Source organism: Cardiocondyla obscurior, linkage group LG03, assembly GCF_019399895.1.
Source record: "Cardiocondyla obscurior isolate alpha-2009 linkage group LG03, Cobs3.1, whole genome shotgun sequence".
Taxonomy (NCBI): domain Eukaryota; kingdom Metazoa; phylum Arthropoda; class Insecta; order Hymenoptera; family Formicidae; genus Cardiocondyla; species Cardiocondyla obscurior.
In genome coordinates this window covers 4,705,027-4,730,245 of record NC_091866.1, presented here as the reverse complement: position 1 = coordinate 4,730,245, position 25,219 = coordinate 4,705,027, and the positions used below count along the sequence as shown (strand labels likewise).

At 42.1% G+C, this 25,219-nt stretch overlaps 1 protein-coding gene across 4 annotated transcripts in view; it reads left to right on the top strand.

The window, feature by feature from the left end:
- The window catches only part of LOC139113796 (protein kinase C-binding protein NELL1), a 54,111-nt gene that overhangs the window by 12,308 nt on the left and 16,584 nt on the right, over window positions 1-25,219 (top strand). For all 4 annotated transcript variants that reach the window (XM_070675207.1, XM_070675206.1, XM_070675205.1 and 1 more), the window contains exon 2: window positions 20,558-20,770. In XM_070675207.1, coding sequence (XP_070531308.1) covers window positions 20,558-20,770 — 213 coding nt within the window. The remainder of the gene's footprint in view (window positions 1-20,557; window positions 20,771-25,219) is intronic.

The following is a 25,219-nucleotide window of genomic DNA, read 5'->3' as shown; positions in this document are numbered from 1 at the left end:
CATCCGCGCGGAATTCAGACGAGTGAGACGTGTGTGCTTTGATTTGCCGCCAACTGACGACAACATGGACGGTTCGATTGTCCGTCAAAGACCGGCCCGGCCCCCCGGGCCAATTTTATCGCCATTTAAGAACGTTTGCCGGCCGGCAACCTCTACGCGGAATTCCTCTGAAATCAATAAGTAATATGACATCCAAGGAGGACACCGAGCTCGATTGTCTCCTTGAACATTTATCCTGCTCATTCGACCCCGAGTTTTCGCTCTGATTGTTCCTAATGGTCCCACCGGTTCGATCATTTGGCCGAGTCTGTTCCTTTGGGGGAATTCTTGGAATTGCAGATTAACCCCTGGGAATGCTTTCCGTTACATGCATTATTCGGGAAGATGCTTTCTTCGTGACTTTTTCCACGGCACGGGGACTTTTACGGAAGAGACTTGAAAATTTATTTTCGACGTTACGTTTTTAAAAACAACACAATTCCGTGCAAATGTGGTCGCGATAAGAATTACATGCTCGATATAATCAATTGCGAGGCAATTCTCTTTCATCGTCGATTCCCGTTAAGTTCCTCGCCGCGTACGTTACTTCAATGTTGATTCTTATGCAAAGCATACGGTATTGAGAAAAGTAGCCGCTCTCGACGTGCGAAACGTATCGACCTCTCGTCTATAGCCGGCGCTAAAGGGCCCGCGTCTCATCCGAACCGCATTCTTCGCGCCGTTTCGTTTTCTCTCGCCCTTTTCTTTCCGTTCAAGTGCGGTGCATCGCATGCACCACGCACGTGCAGCTCGCGCTATTTGTACAACGTCGAATACGAGGAGAGTGTACACACAAGGGAGAGCTACGTATCACATACGCGAACTCGTGTGACCTCCTGCCCCCGGCCTAACACCCCCTGCCCGTCGACCGACCACCCTTCGCCATTCCCTCGAGGCATCCGCCCCACGGCGCTCCTCTGGCGGAGGCCTCCCCGTTCACCTCCTAGCACCCACCACCCCAGGGTTTTCCTCGGAGGTTCATCGATCGCCCCCAATCACCCGCACCTGCCATCTTGCCTCTCCATCCCCTTGAAAACCTCCGAAAGCTCTCCGATATCTCTTTGGCCCGTCTTTCTCCCTCGGGCTCGTGTCTCTCGTTTTATCTTCATTCGCGGCTTTTCGGCCCGCTTCGTGCGCGGGTGATAAAGCTCTTCTCGCGAGGCCCCCTCTTTCAGTCGGCCTTCCATCGAAATTAACTTCTACGATCTCGGGATGACACTCGATGTCACCCTCGCCTCTCTCCTTCCTCCTACTCCTTTGATCTTCGCCGCCGTGCGTTTCCCTCGGCACACATTTCCGCCTCTTTACACACGATCGTGCTGAAAGGGGATACCGATTGCTCTTTGGTGTCTTCATTTTCGCTTTCTTTCCGGCAAGAGGCTTTTATCGGCGCGCGGTAGGAATTTTCACAGCTTTGATATCTTTTTCAGTCTCGAACTTGGAACAAAATCGTTTAGTTTCCATTGAAATTAGCCTTCGTTTCAACTTTTTCTTTTTTTTTTTTTTTTTTTTTCTTTTGCATTGCTACTGCATTTAAAAACGGAAGCTTTATTTCTTGCTCTTTTAGTATTTTTTCCTTTTAAAGTTCACAAAGACTGTGCATCAATTTGCATGACTCGTTGAAAGAATATTTCAACTAATAAGAAAAAAAAACCTTATTTTAAATCGTTGATTTTTTTCCTGCTAATAAAAAATTTTTAAGAATAACTTTCAACAATTTTTCTTTATAAATTAATGACTAAAATATTTTTTTTTAATCAATAAATGGTTGTTCTTGCTTTCGTAATAGACTCGATATCTTAGATCTGGCTCGTTTTCGTCAATTCTTTAGATTTTCACGTCTCTTTGATCATCTTTAACAAGGAAACGACCCTTCGGGGTCCTTCCAATTTTCAACGAAATTGCATTTAAGCACGCACCGTCCTGTTATTTTCGCTTCTCTATCCCTCAATTTTATTACCGCACTACCGAAATATTCCTTCGTCGACTTTTCTTAAATCTCATTGAGCTCCATCCAACGATAATCCCGTGAAGCCACCCCGATTAGATTTACGATGCATTTCTTTCTACGAGCGGCCGAATCCGTGCTTTCGTTCGTCCGCTACTTTTCGATTCCCTCAAATTTCCCCGGGATATTAATTTCCGCTTGGCCGCTTGGAAGCTATCCAGAACGATGATGAAAGAAAAGGAATTGGGTTGGAATGGAGCACTGGCACACCGGGGTACGCGTGTCCGAATGCTCTAAAGGTTTTACGTAGCGAGTCGTGAATTTTCAGAGGTCTCGTTACAGCCCTGACCTTTCCAAATGCACCTAAGCCTCATATGTATGTGCATGCTATGAATATGTAACGGAAAGGTATCGAGAGAGAAAGAGAGAGAGAGAGAGAGAGAGCCGCTTGTGCGATACAATTTCAGGTGTGATTTCCGCATCCGCAAAGTAAGATAGTACCCTGCTTAATTGAATGTTAGAGCGAATAACATTAAGTAATCGTAATGCGAGAGGCTAGCCCAGGAAAGCGATAAGTAGACAAAGTGAATCACATTTTTTTTCTAAGCTTACACAGTAGCGCGCTAAATTAAAGTCTTTAGCGAATTTTAAATAGTCGTCCGCTTTGAACTGGAGATATATCGTACACAAAGTCCAGATCAATATAGAGCCCAGTAGCAAGAATGACATTCGCAGGAGATACTCGGCTCTTAATTCTGATTGCTATGTTGCTGTAATAAACGCTTGCGCACCACGTTGCTTCAATTTTTAAGCTGGCACTTTATTTTTATTTAATATTATTAGCGACATTATCGTTACTTGGCTTTATATGAGTACAAACTTCGTAGCTGGGATCTTGTGAAATTGTCTCGATAACGAACTCAATAAATAGAATTATGCAGCACAGCTAATTGTAATTGCTTCTTCTAAAAATAAAATTTTTTTTTCTTTTCTTTTTCTTTTTTTTTTTCTTCTCGAAGCCGAAGCTTATAAAACGCTTCACGTAGCACAGTTGCCGTATCGAATTCTCGTCCTCGGCTAATTTTCATTTCAGGGCGCTTCTGACATTTAACTCACGTCTTAATTATGCGGAATATGAGAGTAGCGCGGAGCGAGAAGCGTCCGGTTCGTGGTTTCGACGTCATGCACTATACATGGCCCGGATACCGCGCACGCAATTTTCTAGGTCGGCACGGCGGCAGGGAAGGTCAGGATTGGTTCAAGTCCAAGCCTTCGAAGGCCTGGTCGTCGCGTTCTCGGCGTCGTCGCCGTCGCCGTTGTCGTCGTCGTCGTCATCGCCGTCGTCGCCGTCGGGCGACGCGCTGCAGCGTCGACGGCAGCAGGTCTATAATTAGCAAAATATCCACGCAGCGACGCGGCACAACGGCGCGAGACGGGACCGAAAGGTATCGAGGTATCGCGTCTTCATTAGGTTCCACGGGCAATTGAGATTTTAGTCATGTTAGCGACGAGGGGGTGCAAGTGGCTAGGTTGTTCAAAAAAAAAAAAAAAAAAATTACTTGCATCTAAATATTAGCCGCGCGAACACACGATATGAAGGAATATTAAAATTTGTTTCTCGATATAAGAATATAAAAATCGGTATTTAAGTTGCGGAAGTAATTTTTAAATAGCAATTATTACAAAGACTTCACCGGTACTGATGCGGTCGATCGATCCGCGCGTTGTATCTCGCCTGGAGGAATCAGGTCGTTTCGTGCATGAGACATTGTCGAAAGGAGCTCTCCGAATTTAAAGCCAACTGAAATTCTTCGATCCGCGGTAACCATCTAGATTAAACCCTGATAAGATTATCGTTCAAATGATGGCTATATTCGTGCAATGAGCCGTCATGCAAGAACCAGAGGAGCGCAATCAAAGAGTAACCGGCAAATAGCAGAAACAGACGAGCAAGAAAGAAGGAAGGATAGAGCCGGAGGACCGAAAATAGGCCTAGACGTTTCGTATTTCCCTTTTCCGTCCCGCTCGATTTCTCCATCTCTCCCGAATATTTCTGCTTCGCGCGACCGTCTACGCGATAAGAGCCGCTCTGATCTTCCAGAGCCGAGAGATCTGAGATAAATGACCGGCCCTGAAGCACCCAGCATGACGAAAAGGAACAAGTATGTACGAGGCGCCGCGCCGCGCCGCGCCAACGTTACGGCGAAGAGATTTTTCGCAAAACGCCTGCCTCAACAAACAACGCGCGGTTATCCATAACATTATTTCGAACATTCTAAATGGACCAAAGACCGCGAGTATCTCGAGCGAGCCGGAATGCAGTTTCGGTGAAACTTGACATCATAAATTTTCCGAATCGCGTCGCCGGTGGCACAACGCGAATAATGCGGACGCGAAGTGTAGAGGGTGGTCAGTGCACGGCACGCCTTTTAAAACCGAGGCAACGTGAGAGCGCACCGTATTGCTCCTTTAAATATGAAATACGAAACTATGGGCGCGCTCGCGCCGGAAATTTCGATCGTAACCCAGAAAACATCCAGCAACATTCTCCGACGACGCGGGCGACGCGTGTGCAACATGCGGCGCGAGTAATAACGCCGCTGACCGCAGCGAGCCGTTGCGCGACCACCTAGTGCAGGATATTTAAAGGATCGGATCTGGTGAATCGTCGCCCACGATATCACGCAGGACTAACGAACGGGCACGGCCGCGTTGTGACGTCGACGTTATATCATTCGCTTCACGGCGCGCGAATCGTGGATCTTGCAAAACTCACCGCGAGCGTACAATGCGCGCCCGGAAGATTTTTACTTTTACGTTTAGCGCGCAGGAATTTGCGAATACAAATCATCGATTTGAGTCGTAGAATTTACGTTTCGCCGATGCACGAGTTCTTTATTCCAAGCGGAATGGTAGCGATAAAAGAAAAATCTATAAATGTTTCAAGTTTAAGCGTGAAAGCTGTTTTAATTCCGCATTTACCTTTGTTCGTTATTGAACGTCAATGTAGGAACATCGGCCTCGCGCGAGGGTAACGCGGATCGGCGCGATAATTCGTGCGTGCATGTGGTCGACGCCGTCGCCGTATAGTGGTCCATCAATTTCGCGGATCCGGACGTTTACGAGACGATCGTAAAACGGCCTCGTAATAGGCGCGCACAACTGTGCGGGCTCGCCACCACCGCCGTCGCCGTGACCGCCGGGTGGCTGGCTTGCTCGGGAAATTCGATCGAGCGCAAAGGGTTTTACGTAAGTCGAGGTCCTTCGATCGACAAACGCTTCCGCTCCTTGCCACGAGCGTTCAGCGGGGTCCTAGCATCTGCCGATCAATTTTACATGCGGCCCATCCGCACGAGCCGCTTCTATCGATTTCACGTAAATTTTATATACACGGCCCCTTTTAGCGATTTATGCCTTATTTTATTGCAAACGATGATACGCCCGCGTAATGAGATTCTCCAAGGTCGCGTTGCACAATTATTACACATTTATTTCGACTTGGCAGATTAAAAAAAAATTTTTTAATTTAATTTGATAAATTTATCACGCGTCGTATTATTTGCAAGGTTTCTTTGTAAAGAAATGTATTTTTGCTTACGAATTAATTCTTTGTGCAACCTCGAATCTCGCGTTAAAACATTAACTAAATTTACTCTCTAATCTATTCGCTGAACGGAAGTTTCTACGCCTCGAATAAAATTTCGAAATGGATTTTCTCTTTGATTATTTTTTACTCGGCTTACGCTAGTGCCGAAGAGCTTGCGGGCTCCCAACACTTGTGTCTTCTCGCTATAAAAAGGATACAATCGTTCGACGAGGACGCACCTCGATTATTTTCTGGTGACTTTACGAGTGGGACGGGTTGCCAGACGCTGGCCAGACGAACCGCCGAGGATCGTTTAACGTAGATAAATCCAACGCACCCACGCTGGATCTTTGGCGCCGTATTGGAGGACGGGAAGACGAAGAAATGGAGACGCGTGAAATCAGAGTCGCGTAGATAAATCGAGTGTAAAAAGGAGCTATATTTGCCGGTGTAAACGGCCGATCAGATTGCTTATATAAACTCGTTGCGGTCGCCGCGTAATAATTGCGACAATTAGAGGATTATCTGTCGCTATAATCTTCAATTACGGTCAACAGTACGGATTATTACACGCAATTGCACGTCGCTCAATTAATAGTCCGGTGCTTGATCTCGGCAAGAGATCATATTAAGGTAATTAACGATTAATCTTTATCCAATCGTTAGAAGTTCGCAATTAAAAATTAACGGATTTTAATCACCGTCGACCGAAAATCAACGCCGTCAAAAAAGAAGAAAAAGAAAAAGAAAAAAAAGATAATCATTTATAATACTCTGTTGCTGTCACAACACAGCCCGGGTGCAAATTTACAGCGGCTAACGTTGCTAACTGGCAATTATACCCTCGGCCGTGTGGAACGAAAATAAGCTGTACGCGTAAACAAAACTCATAAGGCCAAGAGTAACTCTTTTCACGGACAAAGGCCAGAAGGAAGACGTTTCCACAACGGGGACTCTGTGCACCTTGCATAGGGGCTTGATTCGGCGCCGCAAAGTGAAGATGCAAAGAGGCGCCGAGTGAAATGACGAAAGTTATTCCGAAAGCTCTACATGAGGCAGCGGCAGCCGTCGTCGACAACGTCGCCCTGATATCCCGTCTCACGTCGTCGATTTCTCTCGTGGAGTGGCGCCAGAGAAACGAGCAATTTTTCTCTTCGCGACCGATAAACATATTCGAGACGATTCTTCTCCTACGTTAACTGGTCTCTCTCTCTTTCTCTCTCTCTCTTTCTATCTCTTTCCTTTTCGGTTTCTTTTCCCTTCCTCTTCTGCGATATGAGTAATCCTGTCGAGACGATGCATAATGATGGGCGACAGGTGTCTTCTTCTGAATATATGAACGTTTCCATCCGACGACGAAAAATGCAATGCAGCAAACTGCTCTCCGGCAGCGAAAATCGCAAAAGTGGTGCCTAATTTCGTGTAAAAGCAGTCATACTGCGGTAATTCTCGCCAGCGATTTTATTGCATTCAGCAGAAAAGAGATTCGTCAAGAATCATTTCACTTTTCTTTGCGAAACCGGCAACGGTAATTGGCGACAGCTGGTGGCACCCTCGTACGGCCTTGTCTACTCTCGTCAGAGACAATCTCCGCGATCGTCAAGCGAAATTTTCACGGACAATCCCGCGGAAGACAATCCCGGATAATGCGGCAAGATGTGGCCGGACCTCGGTCGGCGGAGAGCTGATGAGGTAAATAAATTATACACCGCTCATCAGATGTAATTTGCTACGACCCTTGCGCTCTTTCAAGATCGCTCCTTCTCTTTTTCTTTTCGAATAATCTTGCACTAATTAACTAATAGGCTACGCAGTACGCGAAACAGGTGACTTCGTCCCGAAGGTCGGCGCGCTGTTTTGTGAACGACGCAGCGACGTTGAATACATCATGATGAAGCTTATCGTCTTTGAGACACTCGATGGGGGACAAGTAAATAAAAAAATTTATCCTAAATAAGTCTTATAGAAAGATAAACCACGCAGAAAAAAAAAAGAAAAAAAAAAGGAAAAAAAAAAAAAAATCGGAAGTCGTGAAAATGAAGATTTGACTATTACACGAAGAAGCTAGGATAATATTGAAGGACACAGAAAACAAGTTAAGAACGCGAAACTTTATGCCTAATTATTATCTCGATAGTCGGAAAAGATAAACAGAAAGGAAATTATAAAAATTGATAGATATCTCGTCATAAAAACTAATTATCGTTTCTGATTAATGGTGCCACGAAATTTTATCAACGAAGTAACACATGTACGAATTTACCGAGTGACACGTTCTCGAGAAAAATGTGCGGGGAGAGTCTGCTGCAGAAAATTATAGTCCAGCCAGGCAGAGTGTAATTACTTAGAAACGAAGAGACGGGAAATAATGAATTCAAGCCCCGTTTCCCTTTCGTTCTCGCTTGATTCCGAAGCGGAGGAACTAAAGGAGAAGAAAAACGATGAATATTGGAAGAGGGCGAACTGAAATTCCACGCGGCAGACATACTCCGCAACTGTGATATATTTAAATTTCGTGCTTCAAATTCAGAGAATCCCGAATCTCCATATGTCAAAATTAAGTTAACTTCGACAACGTTGAGAAAAAAGTCTGACAAAATAATTTATATTTAATATTTTTAAATCAATGTTAAAAGCTAAGTCAAAAAGTGTGCCCTTCTCTAAAACATATTCCGCACGATGCTTTTTACATTATAACGCGCTATCAATTCATGTGGATTCCAAGAGCGCACCTCCTGCGAAGGCAGGTGTTGGACAGGTAGATCGCGCGGATATGCCGACACCTGGCCTGCCCTCATATGACGCTCTATGTGGCGCGTGTAGTGCTAAGAACTCGAGTCACACCGGGTGTCAGTTCGAAAACCTTTGAAACGCAATTATGTACGCGCGAATTAATAATTTCAGTCGGCGGCATCAGAGATTCGCGCCGTGTTTCCATCAATTAGCGCATTCGTAACGGAGAAAGTGCTAACGAATGGAGAACGTGGGATATCCGAGTAAATTCCGACGAAAGTCGTAAAGCTCCCCCCTCCAGGAGGTTCGGCGTTTTTCAATTAACGGGTCGTCATTCGATACGTCGAATTTACGATTTGCGAAACGAGACGGTAACTTGAATGACGCTAGTATTAAGTAAAATAAATTTAAATTAGTCTCGCATTAGGGGCACCGCAAAGGCTTCGGTGTAATGTGTAGAATAAGGTATCAGGTTACTTGTCTTCCTAAGTTAGTCGAACGTTTCCTTTTTATCTCTTTTCTTCAAGTTGTTAAATTGCATCGAGATATAATAGCGACAGCTTTTTCTCGAGGATGTCAAGGCTACCTTTATTATTCTAAGTGAAACGCTACGTTTTACCTATCACGGAAATAAAAAAAAAAAAGAAAAAAAAAAGGGATAACGAATCTAATGATCCCTATCAAGGCATTTCACATTTATTACGTCTGCTGTTCGTCACATTAGGGTAGTTAATAAAAGTATCGTATGGCGTTTTATGTACACGGCGTTGGAAAAATAAAGGCAAGCGATGCAAAAAATATTTTATTTTTGCCTTTAGATAAAAAGTGAATAAATACTGAAAAGGTGTTTCCTTTTTTTTTATATACGTATCGTACATACGTATTAAATATCAAACAGCATGCAGGGATTAAAGTTGATAATATTGATAAAATATAAAGTTGATAAAAAGCAGAATATCTCTGCGCTTTCCTTGGCATTTGCGAACGAGATAGAAATGTTGATACGACCGCGGTTTATTATTCTGGAAATGTGTATCGTAATGAATAACGATGTGGCATGGAAGCTCCACTAAGCTTCAACCGGTTTTATGTAATCCTTTCCGTCGTAAAGCACGTTCAATGAAAACAAATAACGGAACTCATTGCACGAAATTATCAAGCTGATCACGAAACTCTCGTCCGACTTCTTTTCAATTCTTTATCCCCGCCGAAACTTGGAAAATTGTGATACTGAATCAAGAGAAAATCCTATAAGAAGGATCGAGAGGCGATAATTCTGAGTGGAGACAGGAGCGGGACAAACGAAGAGATGGAGAAATAGAAATGGACTGATACTGCGGGTGGGTTACGTCCGGGATTTCGCCGAGTTTACTGGCGCAATGCGGGGTGGCCAGACAACATGGCGCGCCCTTCTTCCATACACATATATGTATACTACACATCATACGCTATAGCTCGTCGAGGGCCACATGGGAATTAACGTACTGGCGCCTCTCAGTTGCGTTTTTTTTTTTCTCTTTTTTTTGCTCCTTCTCCTTCATACGCGCGTGCCTTCCTCCGTTTTTTTTTCTCCCCCCTCGAGCAGGCCAGCACGCTCCTCCTGTCACTGTTCCCCTTTGGGACAGGTGCGAAGTGCTTTGCAGGGAGCATCCTCTTGCTCGTAATTAGCTTTTGAGACGTTACGAGAATTGAGTTGGAAATATTTGTTAATTTAAAAACCCGTTATTTGTTTCTTGTGTACATCGCGTTATTAATAATTCTCTCTCAAAATTTTCTCGTAACTTTTGTACAATAATTAATTATAATTTAACGTAAAGTGCGCTGCATGAGAAATAAAAAACCCCGACTCGAAAATTGAATACAGTCGGTGCTCTTTGATAGTACTTTTAACATAATGATTATCCCACCCCGACTTCGCTGCTCAATGAATTCGCAATCAACGATTATATTTTCCAGTAATGCGGAGTTACCGTAGTTTAAGCAGCCCTTAAGACTTACAATAGGTTCGAATGAATAAGATTTGAAAAGCCGGGCGCCGAGGGAGGTGAAGAGCGTGGGTGATGGGCGACCCGAGGGTAGAGACAATTTTCGCGCGATTCATTCTCGCCCTCGGCAAATCCGCAATTCCAGGGGGATGGACTCGGGGCTCCCTTAAGCGGGGTCACCGTTGCACCGCGCCCGTCTCCGAAGAAGCTGCCGAAATCCCGACGGGACCCTCGTGCGTCCTGACCACTCGATAATGAGCAATTCGCTCACCATTTCTCAGCCTTTTGTGCTTCCCCATACGCGGACGCGTGCCAACTCGACCCACATGCGCTCGCCAGAAGGGACGCCGTATGTTCGTTAGGTTGTTTCTTTCTTACTTAATGCTTGTCACCCCATAAATGTCGGGATTTCATCCTTCGGATCTTCGAACCCGACAATTCCGATCGATCAGTGGAAATCTGTATTACATTTATTGCTCCCGCATAGCCGTCCAATTTTAGAACGGAAAAATAAATTGTTTGCACGGTAATTTGCTTCCACTAAAAACGTGAGACGGTATATGACTCTCATAAGGATGGCATTAATTATTTCAAGCTCGATCTCGTGGATTATTTATAGGGCGACTCGCGATTTCCGACGTTCTCGAAAGGCCGTTAGAATCGTCGATTGTCCTCGATCGACTGTAGTGGTAGAAATGATGACTGGCAGATACTTACGTCGGTCGATGAATGTGCTTCGCAATTCAAATGCGATTAGGTGTAGGTACATTTATACAGATATGCGGGCATTTTAATTAATTAGCACGTATCGATGGGCGGAAGTGAACAGCTTGCTTCAACCCGCTTATTATTCCCGTTAATAAATGTTGATTTTTATTAATAGCGTACACGAACGGATTTAATTTGCTCTCTTCGATAAGCCGCAGCTGCGTACAAGGGAAACAATTTTCGTTAAAAAGGTATTTCTAAACCGTACTCTCTTACGTTACTAAAAATCATCACGCCGCGATTCTTTTTCAGCGACTTCGTTACAGTTGCTTGTTAAATTCAAGAGTTGCATTCGTTCTCCACTTGGCCGCGTATGATCAATCCAGCCTCGGAGCCACCCCCGTTTCTAGCCCATATTGTATATGACGAGGGCGAAGTGTAGCGACGGAAGTGATTCGTATGAATTTACGAAAGTGCAGCTCTTCACGCGTATTTCACTTCCCTAGTGCCGGTACCCTTCGACGGGAAACCTAACCACCCCCGCCGACCTTTTCTATCGATCGGCCCTTTGCACCCCTTTTGTCGGAAGCTATATACCGAAAAGGAGAATGACTGTCGATACACGGCTGTGCGGTTCGTTGTATTGAATCGCAGCTTAATGCACTCTGATTTCCTTATTGCGCTTCCTGGAGACGCGGGTGCGCCGGAAAACTTCGAAAGCTGAGTCACAAAGGATCGTGAAAAAATTTCTAGGAACCGTCTGAGCGTGTTTAATAATAATTATTCCCGTAGCATGTACAATCTAGCAGCAAAAAATAATTTCAAATAATTACAATTAATTTAGAAAAAAAAAAAAAAAAAAATTTTTTTTTTACTTTTATATAAAACCTTTTAATTTTATAAATTTTAAGTAAAATCTTATCTATATAAAATATTTTATTAGCAAGTATTGCAGAATTTACGGGCAAAATGCGGAAGAGAATGAACGTTTAAACTACACTTCGTGTAAATTTCTTGTACAAGCTTACGTATTTTTAGGTTCGTGCATTAATCAATCCCTTTTTCTTGTGGGCCGCATTACTGGAATTTTATCTAAAAATATCCATTTTCATGAGAAAGGCTCGTGCCTTGGCGCTTTCGTGCTAGGACGTCGATAAAATCAGCTCGTACTAGAAACATTCGACTTTGAAAGTACTGATATTATACATCCCGACTTTCACCGTGTATTACTTTGCAGCAAGTACTCAAGTGAATAAACCTCTTAGAATCTCTATTTCCGTTTTTGTTATCAGATATGACAAATCGCTGGCCGTTTATTTCGCGCGTATTCAATCCTAACTAGCAAAGTTATTCGGAGAATAAAAGTTATCGATGACCACGTTGCCATTAAAATCAAATAATTCACGCTGGCTTAATACTAATTTAATTTTGCAGCAAAAAAAAAAAAAAAAAAAAAAAACAGTAGCGCGCATACATTCGCGTTGACGAGATATATCTAAATATCCGACGCGAAACCTGTACCTGTAAATCAAACGGTTACAGCTGAACATCGCATTCCCCGCGGAAGTTGTTAATTTTGTAGCATGCAATGCGGCGAATTTTGACGTTAACATCGCCGTTAAATCAATCTTTTCAATGACACATGCGAATCGAGCGACTAATCCTCAGCACGTGACAAATAAATTTCGTTCGCCCCGAAAATGCTGACTTTACGACAAAACGCGAATTTACATAGCACTCTCAGCGAATACACATTTAACTTGTGGCATTTAATGTTGCGCTTCTCGCGCAAATTAAACGTAAAACGAGCAGTCTTAAATCTCGCACAATCGTGCAGTTTGTGTCTACCGCAGTCGCGTGGTCTATCGCAAAATATTAATTATTATACAGGCAGCGCGTTAAATACCAAATATCTTTTAAATAATATTATATGTATGATCAAAATGAAAAATAATATAAAATCAAGCGAACGGCGCTTTGATCGCATAGTGGAAATATCGCCATAAATCCCAGTCAAAAATAATTTTTGTTCCGTCTCTCGAATTATCTCGCGATTCACTTAAATTTAATTTTTCCTTCATCCCTTTATTCTTCCTTGTGTATTCTCGTTATTTTTCCGACTGGCGCCTGTTCCGACTGGGGCAGTTTCCACTCCGTCAACTAAGATGCATGAACGTTATTACATTTCTGTTTTTGTATTACTTTCTTCGTGGAGAACGAATGCACGCAAATTTTAAGAAGCTGGAAATGAATTGCCCGTATCGCGTTGCTTTCTCTCGATTGTGTAAGATTATTATGCAACTTTTCTTACATAATTAAAAAAAAAAAATTTTTTCGTTGCGGATAACTTCATGTTCAACGTGAAAAATTGACAGAAAAATATTTTCCTACTTATTAAATTGTGCAGCTTAAAAAATAATAGTGAAATAAAAGCACACATTATGTTTTTTAATTTTTTAATAATACGGTCGCGCAACGCACACGCTGTGAAAGATAATTTTTTTTTTCTTTTTTTTTTATCCACAAAGAAAACAACAGAAATAATTTGAAAAAAAAAAGGTAATGTGTTTGTAATATAATATCGGAAAGTTGACTTTACAGTTTATTCAGCGGAGGTGTGTATAGCGTTCGCGATTACGAGAACGTAGTCGTCTGTATGTGAGCGGCGCCAAGGCGTCGAGACGCTGCGCGACCGACCGGTTGGTGTCTCGTGAGTTCGCCATAATCCTTCCTTCCGTAATGTACTTAAGTCTCAATTAATCCCCAGATAAGGGAATTGCATTTATTAAGTATCGCTTAAATTGCAGAAGAAGCCGCAGCGATTTCAAACTTGTAAGCGGATCTAGTTTACCTTCAAATATATTCGTTTAATTTTTCTAGACAAATTAATTTTTTTTTTTTTAATCAATATTTGTAAGAGAAAAAAATATAAGGAAAAACAAAGAGTAAAAATTATGGGCAAAGCAAACGTGTCTTTTTTCTCTCTCTCTCTCTCTCTCTTTCTCTCTCTTTTTGGATAGCCATTCGTTGGATTGTGTGTTCTAACTCATCTTCCGCGAAAACTAATCGATACGCGCTTTAACGATCTCAGTTCGTCAAGCAGCTGCGCGTCCGTCGCTTCGTGCGATAATAGTTGTGGTCAAAGGAAATATACGATCGTGAAATATTGAGCACGAGTCAATTAGTAATATTCTGTAATACTCTGTATAATATCGATATTGTGACCGTGAAAGGAATACTTGGCGAAGCGTGTCCTCGGCGACACGCGATATGCCCGGCGAGGCGCAATGACAATGGTTTTGATGCACGTGTCACTGCCGCGCACGCCTCGAGCCACTCGGCGTAAAGCGGAGCACCAGTTTCATTGCTGATGACGCTTGGATTTACGATACCGTTACCGTGCTCGCGACAGGAGCAAAACCAGCCGCAGCGACAGACCAATTACAACGCCGGGTGCACTTGGCGCGTCGGAATATAGATCGTCGCGATTCGTCAAACAGCCGACTGCTCCATCCGGCCTGATCGCGACGGATCACGATATACGAAACTCGCTAAGCGACGAAACGGCTGTTAATCCCCCCGGACGATAACGAAAGTTTGGTGGAGCCGAACTTAGGGTGCCGTCTTCCCCTACGTCGCTGGAGATTACCCTAATCGTTAAAGGGGCGCGCCGAAAAATCTTAATTCAATCGAGGATTTAAAGGGCACAGACGAGAACGCGGGAGCAGCAATTTCTCTAAGAGTCAAACGTATTATACGCGCGAATAAACGTAGGATCTAAGACAAAACTAATCTTTAAAGAAATCTCGGGTTACGCGCCAGGGAATCGATCCACCAACCTAAAGATTTACAACATATCGGATTATAATGTCCGTAACTCAAGAACGTGATCGTACGACGTCGTGAAGATATGTATATTTACACTACGGTGGCAAGCTAACATTTCTCAAGTGTTTCGTGAAGAACCATCATTTCGGAAGTGCATCGCGCGAATCATCATTTTGAAGGTTTGTCTCATAAACTGGCACTTTCGTAGCCAGTTTACGAGTTGTCGCGAAAATAATATTCTGCGGAACTCATAAAGATTTGCGTTCTGATTTTTAGAGCTTGTGAAACGTTACCTTCTCGCTTGCTTCCTTTAAATTTATATTCTTTAAACTTTTGAGAGCTAAAAGAAAGCTAAAAAAAAATTAAAAAAAAAGAAAAAAGATTGTAACAATATAACATTAATTTTCAAATATACAAATTAATTAATTGTCAATTCGTTTGTCCATAATTGAGTAATATCTGTGAATATACCAAAGCAGCTTGATCAATAGCCAACATACACGAGATGGTTTTGCGATGGAATGTTAATTATGCGGTGGCCTCGCGTTTCACGATTAAATATTTTAACGTATTAAAAACTTTAGTGTGCAAAAATAACACAAGACTCGCAATTATAATTTTATATCTCAGCTGTTTACACGAATGAATCATTTCAGGTATAATTATACATACAGTCGCCACAATTCGCCGGGTGTAATCCGATAAAAGCGCGTGCAACATTTCTGTCCAAAACATCATTAATACTCTTTAATTATTTAAATTGCGCGACATTTTATTCGCTCGCGGTATCAAATAAATCAAAATTATCAATTTTCTATTAATAAATAAATATTAAATAAATTTGAGCGTTAGCAGTTGCATAAAATTAGACAAAGATCGCAGGATATATCCTAAGCGATGAATAATATTTTACTTCTGTGCGAGAACGTTGTTTAATTAAAATTAGACATCGGCGAGAAAAAAGGAGGTAGCGTCCGCACGTGGGTTTTCCTAGAGAATGAGTCTTTGATGGGCGAGAAAGAACGACGTCGTTGCTCGAACGGAGCCGATCGAGCGGGAGAAAAGTGGAGAGGAATCGCGGCGGCACCTCTATTAAGAATAGAACGGGGCGGATTTAGATATTCTTGCGCCGCGCAGTCAGTCGCGGCACCTGACTGACTGGGATGTCCGTGCGCGCGAGACCGTGGAAAATAGCCTAATCGTGTTTAGACAAGAGAACAGCCGGCTGACAATGAGAGTATCAAACATTGACGCAACGCGTCAGCTCCCATTGTCCGCGAAGCGAGCGTATAATCGCCGAATTCCTCGCATAGTTTCGTTATTACGCCTTTATTGAGTCGCGCGGGTTCTTATCCAGCATAAAAATTCTCAGCGCGAGATTATTTGAGCCCCAGGTAGCTCGGGCCGATGTGTATATGCTTAACGCGATAGCGACAATCTCTGCGGCCGCCTTTTCGGCGGCCTGAAAGGGTAACGCTGTATCTAAAAAATGCAGTTAAATAAAAAAAAAGGAAAATGGGTAACGCGACGGGTGTATATTAAAGCGCGTGTTATAGACGTAGCTATTGCGTTATCGCGTAACGATTAGATCAACATGGCGAATCTTTGTGTCTCGGGCGCGTGTTGGCAATTCGTGTGGTAATAAAATTCACGCGGTATACATTGGCTTATTTGTAATATTCTATTGCTCGGTCGTTATGGCGAACGTTATGGCAGCCCGTATTAATAAAGGGGTCGTGTGTGTCCCGTAATAGAGGATTAGGTCTCCCCTTTGTCGTGGATGCTGGCTGTATTACGCTTCACGTTTATCCCCGGCCTGTACTATAATCTGTCGTATAAATTTCAATACACAATCGCCATAATCCGAACCGCCGAGGCTCGACTGGAAGCCCAGGATCCGCATTGCGTCGCGTCAATTACGCCTTTCATTAACGCCGAATGTAAAATTAATTTTCGACAATGTTCGCGATCGCGACATATAAGTATTAAATAAATTCGGTAATTGGCTTTCGGTCGCGTGCGGCACAAAACGTAAATATTGCACACTCAACGGGACTATGGTTTTATGTCGTTCCACATGACAGACATATGACATGTTCATGTATCCCCGTACGTACGTACTTGATATCGCTAGATATAGACCCTGTATTGGACAAACGTGACAGATTCCTCAGCCGTTGAAATATTGAGCATCGGACAAGCATAGATGAGCTTATGCCAAGTTATACCTACGTGCATAATGCCGCGTGCTTCCTTCTGAGAATGCATTGTGTATTACAATACGTCCTGGGAATTTCGCTTCGCTTCTATTTAATATATAATTCAAAATATTTTTTCTTTTTTTTTTTTTGCACAATTGTAGTGATATTCTTTCCACGGACATATCGCGGAAAACTTGAGTTTTATTTTAATATCGCTCATTTGATGCAACAATAAAATAATTTTTTTTTTCTTTAATTATATTTTTGTTGCGACGGACAAGCGATGTGTTTTTAATATTATATATAAACGCGGATTATTACATATATCAAGCAGTAACCGTACAACGAATCGTGATAATTGTTTCTATGTGGAAATACATTGATCGAACAACCGCGGTGGAAGAGAATCGATTGAGAGAGAAATTGGTCTTTAGGTGATTTGTTGCGGCTTTTATGAGGCTACAAAAGCGATTACTGCGGATTGCTCTCTCATTAGAAGCGGTCTTATCAACAACACCGCGACCGTAACCACGCTTCGCGTTATAAACGCTCGCGCACAGCTTGTGCAACTAAATTTAATGCAAAATTGAATTACGCGACAACCGATCGCAACACGCCATATTATTTTACGATCAATCTGTAGCGGATCCACATAAAACCCATCACGTAACTGAATTAAAAAAAACGAATATATTTCGTAAATACTTTAAATTAAAAAAAAAAAAAAGAAATTATACGACGTTTAAGCGAAAATATCTTTCATTTGTCGCGAGATTCTTTTTCGTTTTCGCTTTTTCTGCAATGCAAAAAGAAGATATCGACGATATCGAGAGAAAAGGGGTAGCTCTAGCGCGAGGCGAGTCGTCGACCAACTAGAGCCGCAACCTTGACCGTTTGATGATCGAACGAGCACGCGCCAGGTAGCGGCCGCGATACGTATATCGTACCGGCGAAATTCGTCGATCCACCACCAGGAAAAACTCGAACGTGACGAGCGTCGCATAGCGACGGCTCGTGCCGAGACTAGACGTCGCTTTTTTACGCTGACACCGCGAAATACCGCCGTGCGGCCGGTCAGGCGATTTCTGGCTGGCGATCGAAGACCCCCGATGGCGAAGCCAGTCGATCGCGAACCACCTCGATGGCACCAAAGGCCAGATTTCGCCGGCGATCGATCACGGTTTGTCGCGATAAGCGACACACGGTGTACGTCATTGATGTACCGAGGCGGCAGAATGGGGTCGTGAAAGTAACGGACGAGCCGGGATTTCAAGAAAATTTCTCGCGATAATCTCAACGTATTTCGTTGCACCATTTTCGCTTTAACGTAACCGCGGAGAGCACGGACATTGAAGCTCGGTATTTATTTTGAATTAAAAGTATGTATTAAAAAAATCGTCGCTAACAGTTAAAAAGTGAGCAATCGTGATGCGATTATAAAATAACTATGTTGCCCCTCGTGCTGAAAAGAACAGTGTCATCGTGGTGTTTTCTTATTTTTATAACGATAGTAACAGGACAGTTAAAAATAGGAAACTTTGATAAGCCGGAAAACGTTTCCAAACGTGAGTACTCCCATGTAACATTCAAAGCGATGACGTAATTTTTAATTTATTACGATCATATTTTTAATTTTTACATATTAATCCAATCGCCTCGCCTTTTCTTGTAAATTAAAGAATTACTTTGTTAAACTTCGTACCGTTGAGCTAAAGAAATTATACAAAAGATTTAGCCGGAATGTTTCCAGCGTGGAAAAAAATTTTATCGAGTCTCGCGATACCGAAAGCACGTAAAAGAACGATAGCGTGCATATCTAACGAAATTCATTGCCGTGCGTCTCGGTGTTCCCCGGCCTGCTTCGCTCGGTTCCGGGCTTACCATCCGGATCTCCGGGTTTTCGGGGGCTGCGACCCCCTCGAAGACTCGGTCGCGAGTCTCGTGCCGAAGGGAACGGAGGAGCGGAAGGTGTCGATCGATGAGTCGTGTGCTGTACGAGGACGGGTTGGTTTCCGCGGCTTGACCGTCGCGTGTTATCGATTCGAGCGTGCACACACAGTCTCTGGCATTCGGTACCGTCTCCGCTTCGTCGTCGCCGTGAATGAAAGGCACACGCCGCGATCAGCCGGCGCGCGATTTAGCGACTCGAGCAGCGTAATAAGTGCTAGAAAAATTAATTGTCCACGGCAAAGTTGTAAATCGCGGTACGAGCGTGCAAAAATAATTGTAATAGTTCGCTACGAATGCCAAAGAATAATGACGGTGACGATCGTGCCGGAAAAGACAGGACGCGTCGCGTCGTTCTCTTTCAATCTTTCGCTATCCGTCTCGTGAATTTGACGATAATGCCGCGTACGGTTCGATACGGAGACATCGTGACGCCCGGCAGTCTGCCACTATTCCGTTTCATCCTTCATCCAACGTCTTAGGAGATACTTAAATGTTTTCTAGTACCGAACATCTCTCGTATCTATCTCTGATGCAGCAAGTTACATACGCGCCATATTCTCAGTTTTTAATTATCAGAAAATTATAAACGGCGAATTTTATTAATGTTCAAAGAGAAGCATAAATACGCGTAAATAAATTTTGAGGATGCGAAATAATCGGCATGAATTTTACTTACAAACACCTGCCTGATGTTTTCTTTAGCGCGGGCTAAAAATATCATTCTAGATTTCGGCGACTGCATTTAAACAAATCATACTCTTGGATGCCTTCCTCTTGGCGGTGAGATGTTGCCAGCGTCGTTTAAATGTTGATTTATTCATTAAAATCGTATTTCTTTCCTTCGCTTTTCGTTTCTCTGTATTTACTTATCATTTAATGTTGCACGGAAAATACAATTTAATCGATTAAAAAAAAAAAAAAGTCTTTTGTTTCCCATTAGATATCGCATTAATATATCATAAATATATCAGATATCGTCGTATCGGTTTTATCTATCTTAGCCATTAGTGTTCCTCTTCCCACTTTCCACTACTCAGTCTTGCCGGAAAGAAAGACCAAGTTCCGTGGCATATGTCTCACGTAAACGAACGTCAAGGGTTGTCGCTCATCGCGAAAGTAGCCAGTTCGGCTGAGGGTTGTCCGCTTCGGGCGGACAGACTGGCAAACTTTTTTTCCACGGGACCTTCCATCGTTATCAACGTGAATTTGACACGACAAAAGCGGAATGGATTTCATATATAGAGAGAGAGAGAAAAAAAAAAAAAGAAAAAAACAGAGAGAGAGACGATAGATAAAACAAGCTGTTTACGGGACGGACGGTTTCGCGGAAGGGGTTGAAGACTTCATGGAACGGGGAAAAGCACGGAAACGCCGATAACGAGCCTCGACTGTGAAGAGTCGATCAATACCGCCGTTTTCAGAAGTATACGCCGTCGATGATCGCCTTCTTTTTCTTCCCCCCATTTTTTTTCCCTTGACTTCTTCATTTAACCCGATATAATATAGTTGTAATTTCATTAGGAAGCGAAGAATCAAATGACTGCTCGACGTAACGAATATCTTAAATCGATTGTTTCAGTGTCTGGAACGACAAATAAGAAAGAGGAAGAGACGGCGGTGTCTTCGATCACAGAAGGAACTACCGTAGTCCTTGGAGCGAGAACAAGGACGGGAAGTGATCCTGGAGGAGGTATAGATCTATTAACAGCCTTGCAGCTTCACAATACTACTCGGCAAGGCGTTACGCAGGTGCCGGGTCTAATTAGACTAAGACCTGCCTATTATCTACAGGGTGAGTTAATTTATTTTTTTACTTTTTTTGATTTTTAAATTAATAAATTTTATCTGATCTTCTCAAACGGAAAAGATATCCTTGTTCCTACTTATCGTTAGAATTTATCTGTCCTCGTTTGGCGGGTTATTATTTATGCGGGTGATTTTTCTCTCGCTTCTTGTGCAACATATTACATTGCAATTATTGTGCCTCGTAAAAACGATGATTGCATTCTCCGAATTACAACTCGCGAAGCTTATCTCCGTGCCACGAAATTTACTCCAGAAATTAAGTTCGCAACGGCGGCATAAAAAAAAAGATTAAAATAAAAACTCTTCGAAGAAATTTCCGTGTTTAATTTAATATAACGACGGTATAAGTTTTCTATTAAAAAAAAAAAAACGTTTCGCGTTTTATAACTCATAACTATGAACTAAAATGTAAAATATATAATTTTATGTAACTTATTTACATAATTTCTAAATAGTTTTCATATATTTTCTTAATTTAGGGCCGCGTAGGGTTGTAACAAATTGCATAATTTACGGTCGATTTAAAATTCAAAGCAGGAGAATCTTGCATCGAAATTAGTTTCTTGAAAAATAATGAACAACAAGCCGGCTAAAATACATTGCCTCTTGATGGATGCATTTGCCTCTCATTACACGATGCTGGTTATGCAACATGAAATTAATCGATATTACGAAAGGTCAGTTTGATACCACCGCCTACGCGTCGTCTCTGCTCGCAGACGCCAAGAGGGTATTCCCCTACGAGTATCGATTGTTTTCTTGAAATTCAGAAAGTTGCCCGTCTCACGGTATTTTCAACAATCCGTAAAAACGTCCTAATTATTTTAAACTCGATAATGAAATTAATCCAATTGGCATACAGAACGCAATCCAAAAATAATTAATTACCAACTTTTTACAGGGTGTTTTTAAACGCCGAATGTACACATATGTTGCTTTTTGAAACCGATCGCGCTTGAAAGAGTTAAACGATGTATCCTGTTAAATGGGCGACCCTTCACATCGACGAGCGCGTCGTCTATTCAACCCTGTAACATGGTGTATCCAATTATATCGGGGCATCCCCGCGCCCTGCGGCGGCGGGTGGTGTTCAAGTCACGTGGATGTGTGGGCGGCAGTGCAACGGCCGCGGAAAGCAAACCCGTGGGGGTTGAAGTCGTGCCGCGGGAGTAGGGTTTCCCCGAAAGAAATTTCAATTACACCGCCTGCACCCTCGTAGAACGCTTTCGCGGAAATTAGGCAAAGGCAAGGCCCTACGTGGTTTGCAACATCGGAAACGTGAGGAGGAATGCCTTTTTCGTTCCTCGTATCATCCGAGCTTTTGACGTTCCTGTTCTTGTTCTCCTATCGTCTCCTACAATTCGTTCCTACACGCACGTTTCCCTCTATGTAAGAGCAGTATCAGATGTAATCGCAATATCGTTGCCGCTTTACCTCCACGCCGTTCGTTTTAATTCCATTAAATTTTTACCGTCTGGCTCGAAAGATAATATACGACGAATATGTATCGCATTTATAATTAATTTAATTTAATTTGTAATTAAAAATTAATTCGTTACAAATAACATCAAGCTGCTGAAGCATATTCTTTATTTTATTTATCGAAAATAAATCGCTTTGAAAAAATATTTGCCCCATTTTCTCTTACATCTTTATCTTTCGTCACACGCTTTCCCATTTAAGCCTCTCGCCCTATTTCGATCATTCTAAATGGACACAAAGGGAAAAGGAACTTCTTTCGGGATTAGATTTATCTCGTATGAGCCGTTGGATCTTAACAGGAACACTCGCCGTAGGACAAAAGGGCGAGAATGATATACACCGACACGTGTCGGAGTTTTCTCTGAACTTGGAAAATAAGATCTAGCGACCCTCTTCTCTTTTATGCTTGGATAAGGGGGAGAGCGATTTGATGATTTCGGCCAATTTGATCGAAGGAAATGCGAAATTTTTGACAGAAATATCTTATTTATCGTCTAACTCATTTATAAACTATTCCTCATGATATTTTAAATAAAATAATGTAATGTATCACCAATAAATAATCCGTTTGACGCTTATTTATTCTCGCCAAAGTAAACGCTGATAGAGAGAAAAAAAACGGAAAGAAAAAAAAAAGTAAAAGAAAGATTTAATCATTTAATAAATATTTTACGGCACTATCATAAATTGATCAGATGGAGCACGCAAGTTTTGCGTTGTCACGTTTAGATGATGTCTATTATCGATTGGCTGTAAATTTTATAAGTTGCTCCAATTTTTAGCAATGATATTATGAAATTTATAAAAGTTTCGTCGCATACATGTACATACTATTAAAATTATTAAATTATTATTGAATATTTTTAAACTAATTATTATTAACGCAAAAAACGAAACACGTTGTTTAAGTGCAAAATTTATAATATTAGAAGAAACCATGAGCACGCTTCGCGTGCGTTATTTTTCTAAAAAGTTATTCCCACCCAATTTGTGCGCGTTATTATAATTGGGGACATTAATTATTTCGTAGATATTAAATATAATTGAATAAAATAATAAAAAAAACGTTATGAAAAATCTAAACCATTTAACTTCCAAAAAAAAAATTAATACTTACAAATATATGATGATACAAATAATGTTAATTTCGGATAACCTCCCCATAGGAAACGATCATTTTTCTGCCGCTCGAAGCTGCAGTCAGTCTTCGCACAGCGAAAACAAAATTTCACGGTCAAATTATGGTTTCTGTACGTGTCAGCTCGAGTGCAAGGGTTGGCTCGTGCGTGCCAATTCGCGCAGAACGATTTCTTCGAGGCGAATGAGCAGCGCGCCCGGTAAGGGTGTTTTTTCGCTGGTCGGCCTACCTTTCTCCTACGTTCATCCAGGCCGGTGGTATTACATTATAATTAAGCGTGCGCGTACGTAATTGCTCGAGGACGTCGTAGCCGCGGATCGGCCCGGCCCCCTCGGGTTGTAGGCGGCAAGACCCACGTGTAGAAAGGCACCGACGTTTTATTATCGGGCGAGATGGTGTCCCGTTACTCTGTACGCACCGGCGCGGGCGGCGCATCTGAAATTCGAAGCGCACTTTGCGCCGCGAGAAGCCAGCCAGCGGCAGTCCGCTGCATTTTACACGTGGCAGAGTCGTGTAATAAGATGTCCCTTATTTGGATACCTTCTTTTCGTGAAGGAAACCAAGCGTTGCTACGTTCAAACTGAGAAATGATCCATTGAATTCATTAACAAAGTAAACGCAAATCTTGAGATAATTTATCTTTAAAGTTCTAACTTAAAAATTTGATTATTTAGTAAATTAAGCTCGGCGGACTTAACACACGCCAATGTACGCAATTAAATAAAAATAAAAAGGATAAAGATGCAAATTTTTTAAGTCCAAAATTCTGGCAGAAAAACCATTCCGATATTCTTCCATTGTATGTGCTATGGGATTTCTCGTTTATACGTGACCCATTACACGAATCGCTTAATGACAATGATATTGAAACCGCGACAGGCGGACAGTAGGATTGTCGATTGCACCGGCTTAGTTGCGGTGTAATTTGCCAAATGGCCGTATTAATCTGTCTAATGGATTGCACTACTCATTGTCAGACAAGCAGCAACCGTTCGGAAGCAGACGTGTTAATTGAATATGCATAAAGTATGTATGTAATCGATTTGCACATCCCGAGCTTCGACAGCGGTAGAATATCAAAACGAATAAAATATTTTTTTTTAATCTTACGACGTTATATTTGTTACAAAATTATGTGAGCTTAAATTTTTTTTATTTTTTCGTTACTCGCCAGTGGTGTTTTTAACATTGGATCATTTATCTTCTCGAACGTATTTTTAATGCACGGAAAACTGAGTCCGAAAAGTGAACAATAGAATTTTCGCGTCAATACGATTACGTAACTGGTGCGCGGAGAAACTGCGACCAACTACCCTCCAAAAATTCGCGGTGGCCTACATCGCTGTGCTCTAATCTCTATCGACAAGTCGATAGTCCAGTTCTCGCATTACTGCAACCAGCAGACGACTCGTCTGTTCCGTTTTAACGCACAATGTTTTACGTAACGTTAAATGTTATTTCACAATCTCGTGGGTGGAAACCTCTTACCGTTTATTTCTTCGTTTATTGACGCTAAAGGGAATATAATAGAATGTATAATAAAAAGCTACAGTTTTGCTCAAATTTTTCCATTCAAGTAGAAAAATATGTGCCAATAAAGTTTAGTATATCTATATTTTTTTTTTTTTTTAATAGCAAACTGAAAGCAGACTGAACTGAACGATATTTTATACAGCTCTATTTAAAAAGATACACGCTTAGAGAAGTATTATATAATTAATTCTTCGTATCGATCGCTCGCCACATGAATAACGTATATACTTTCTCTCCGCTGTACTGAAATAAATTCTGAAGTGAACAGCGGCCGCAAATATA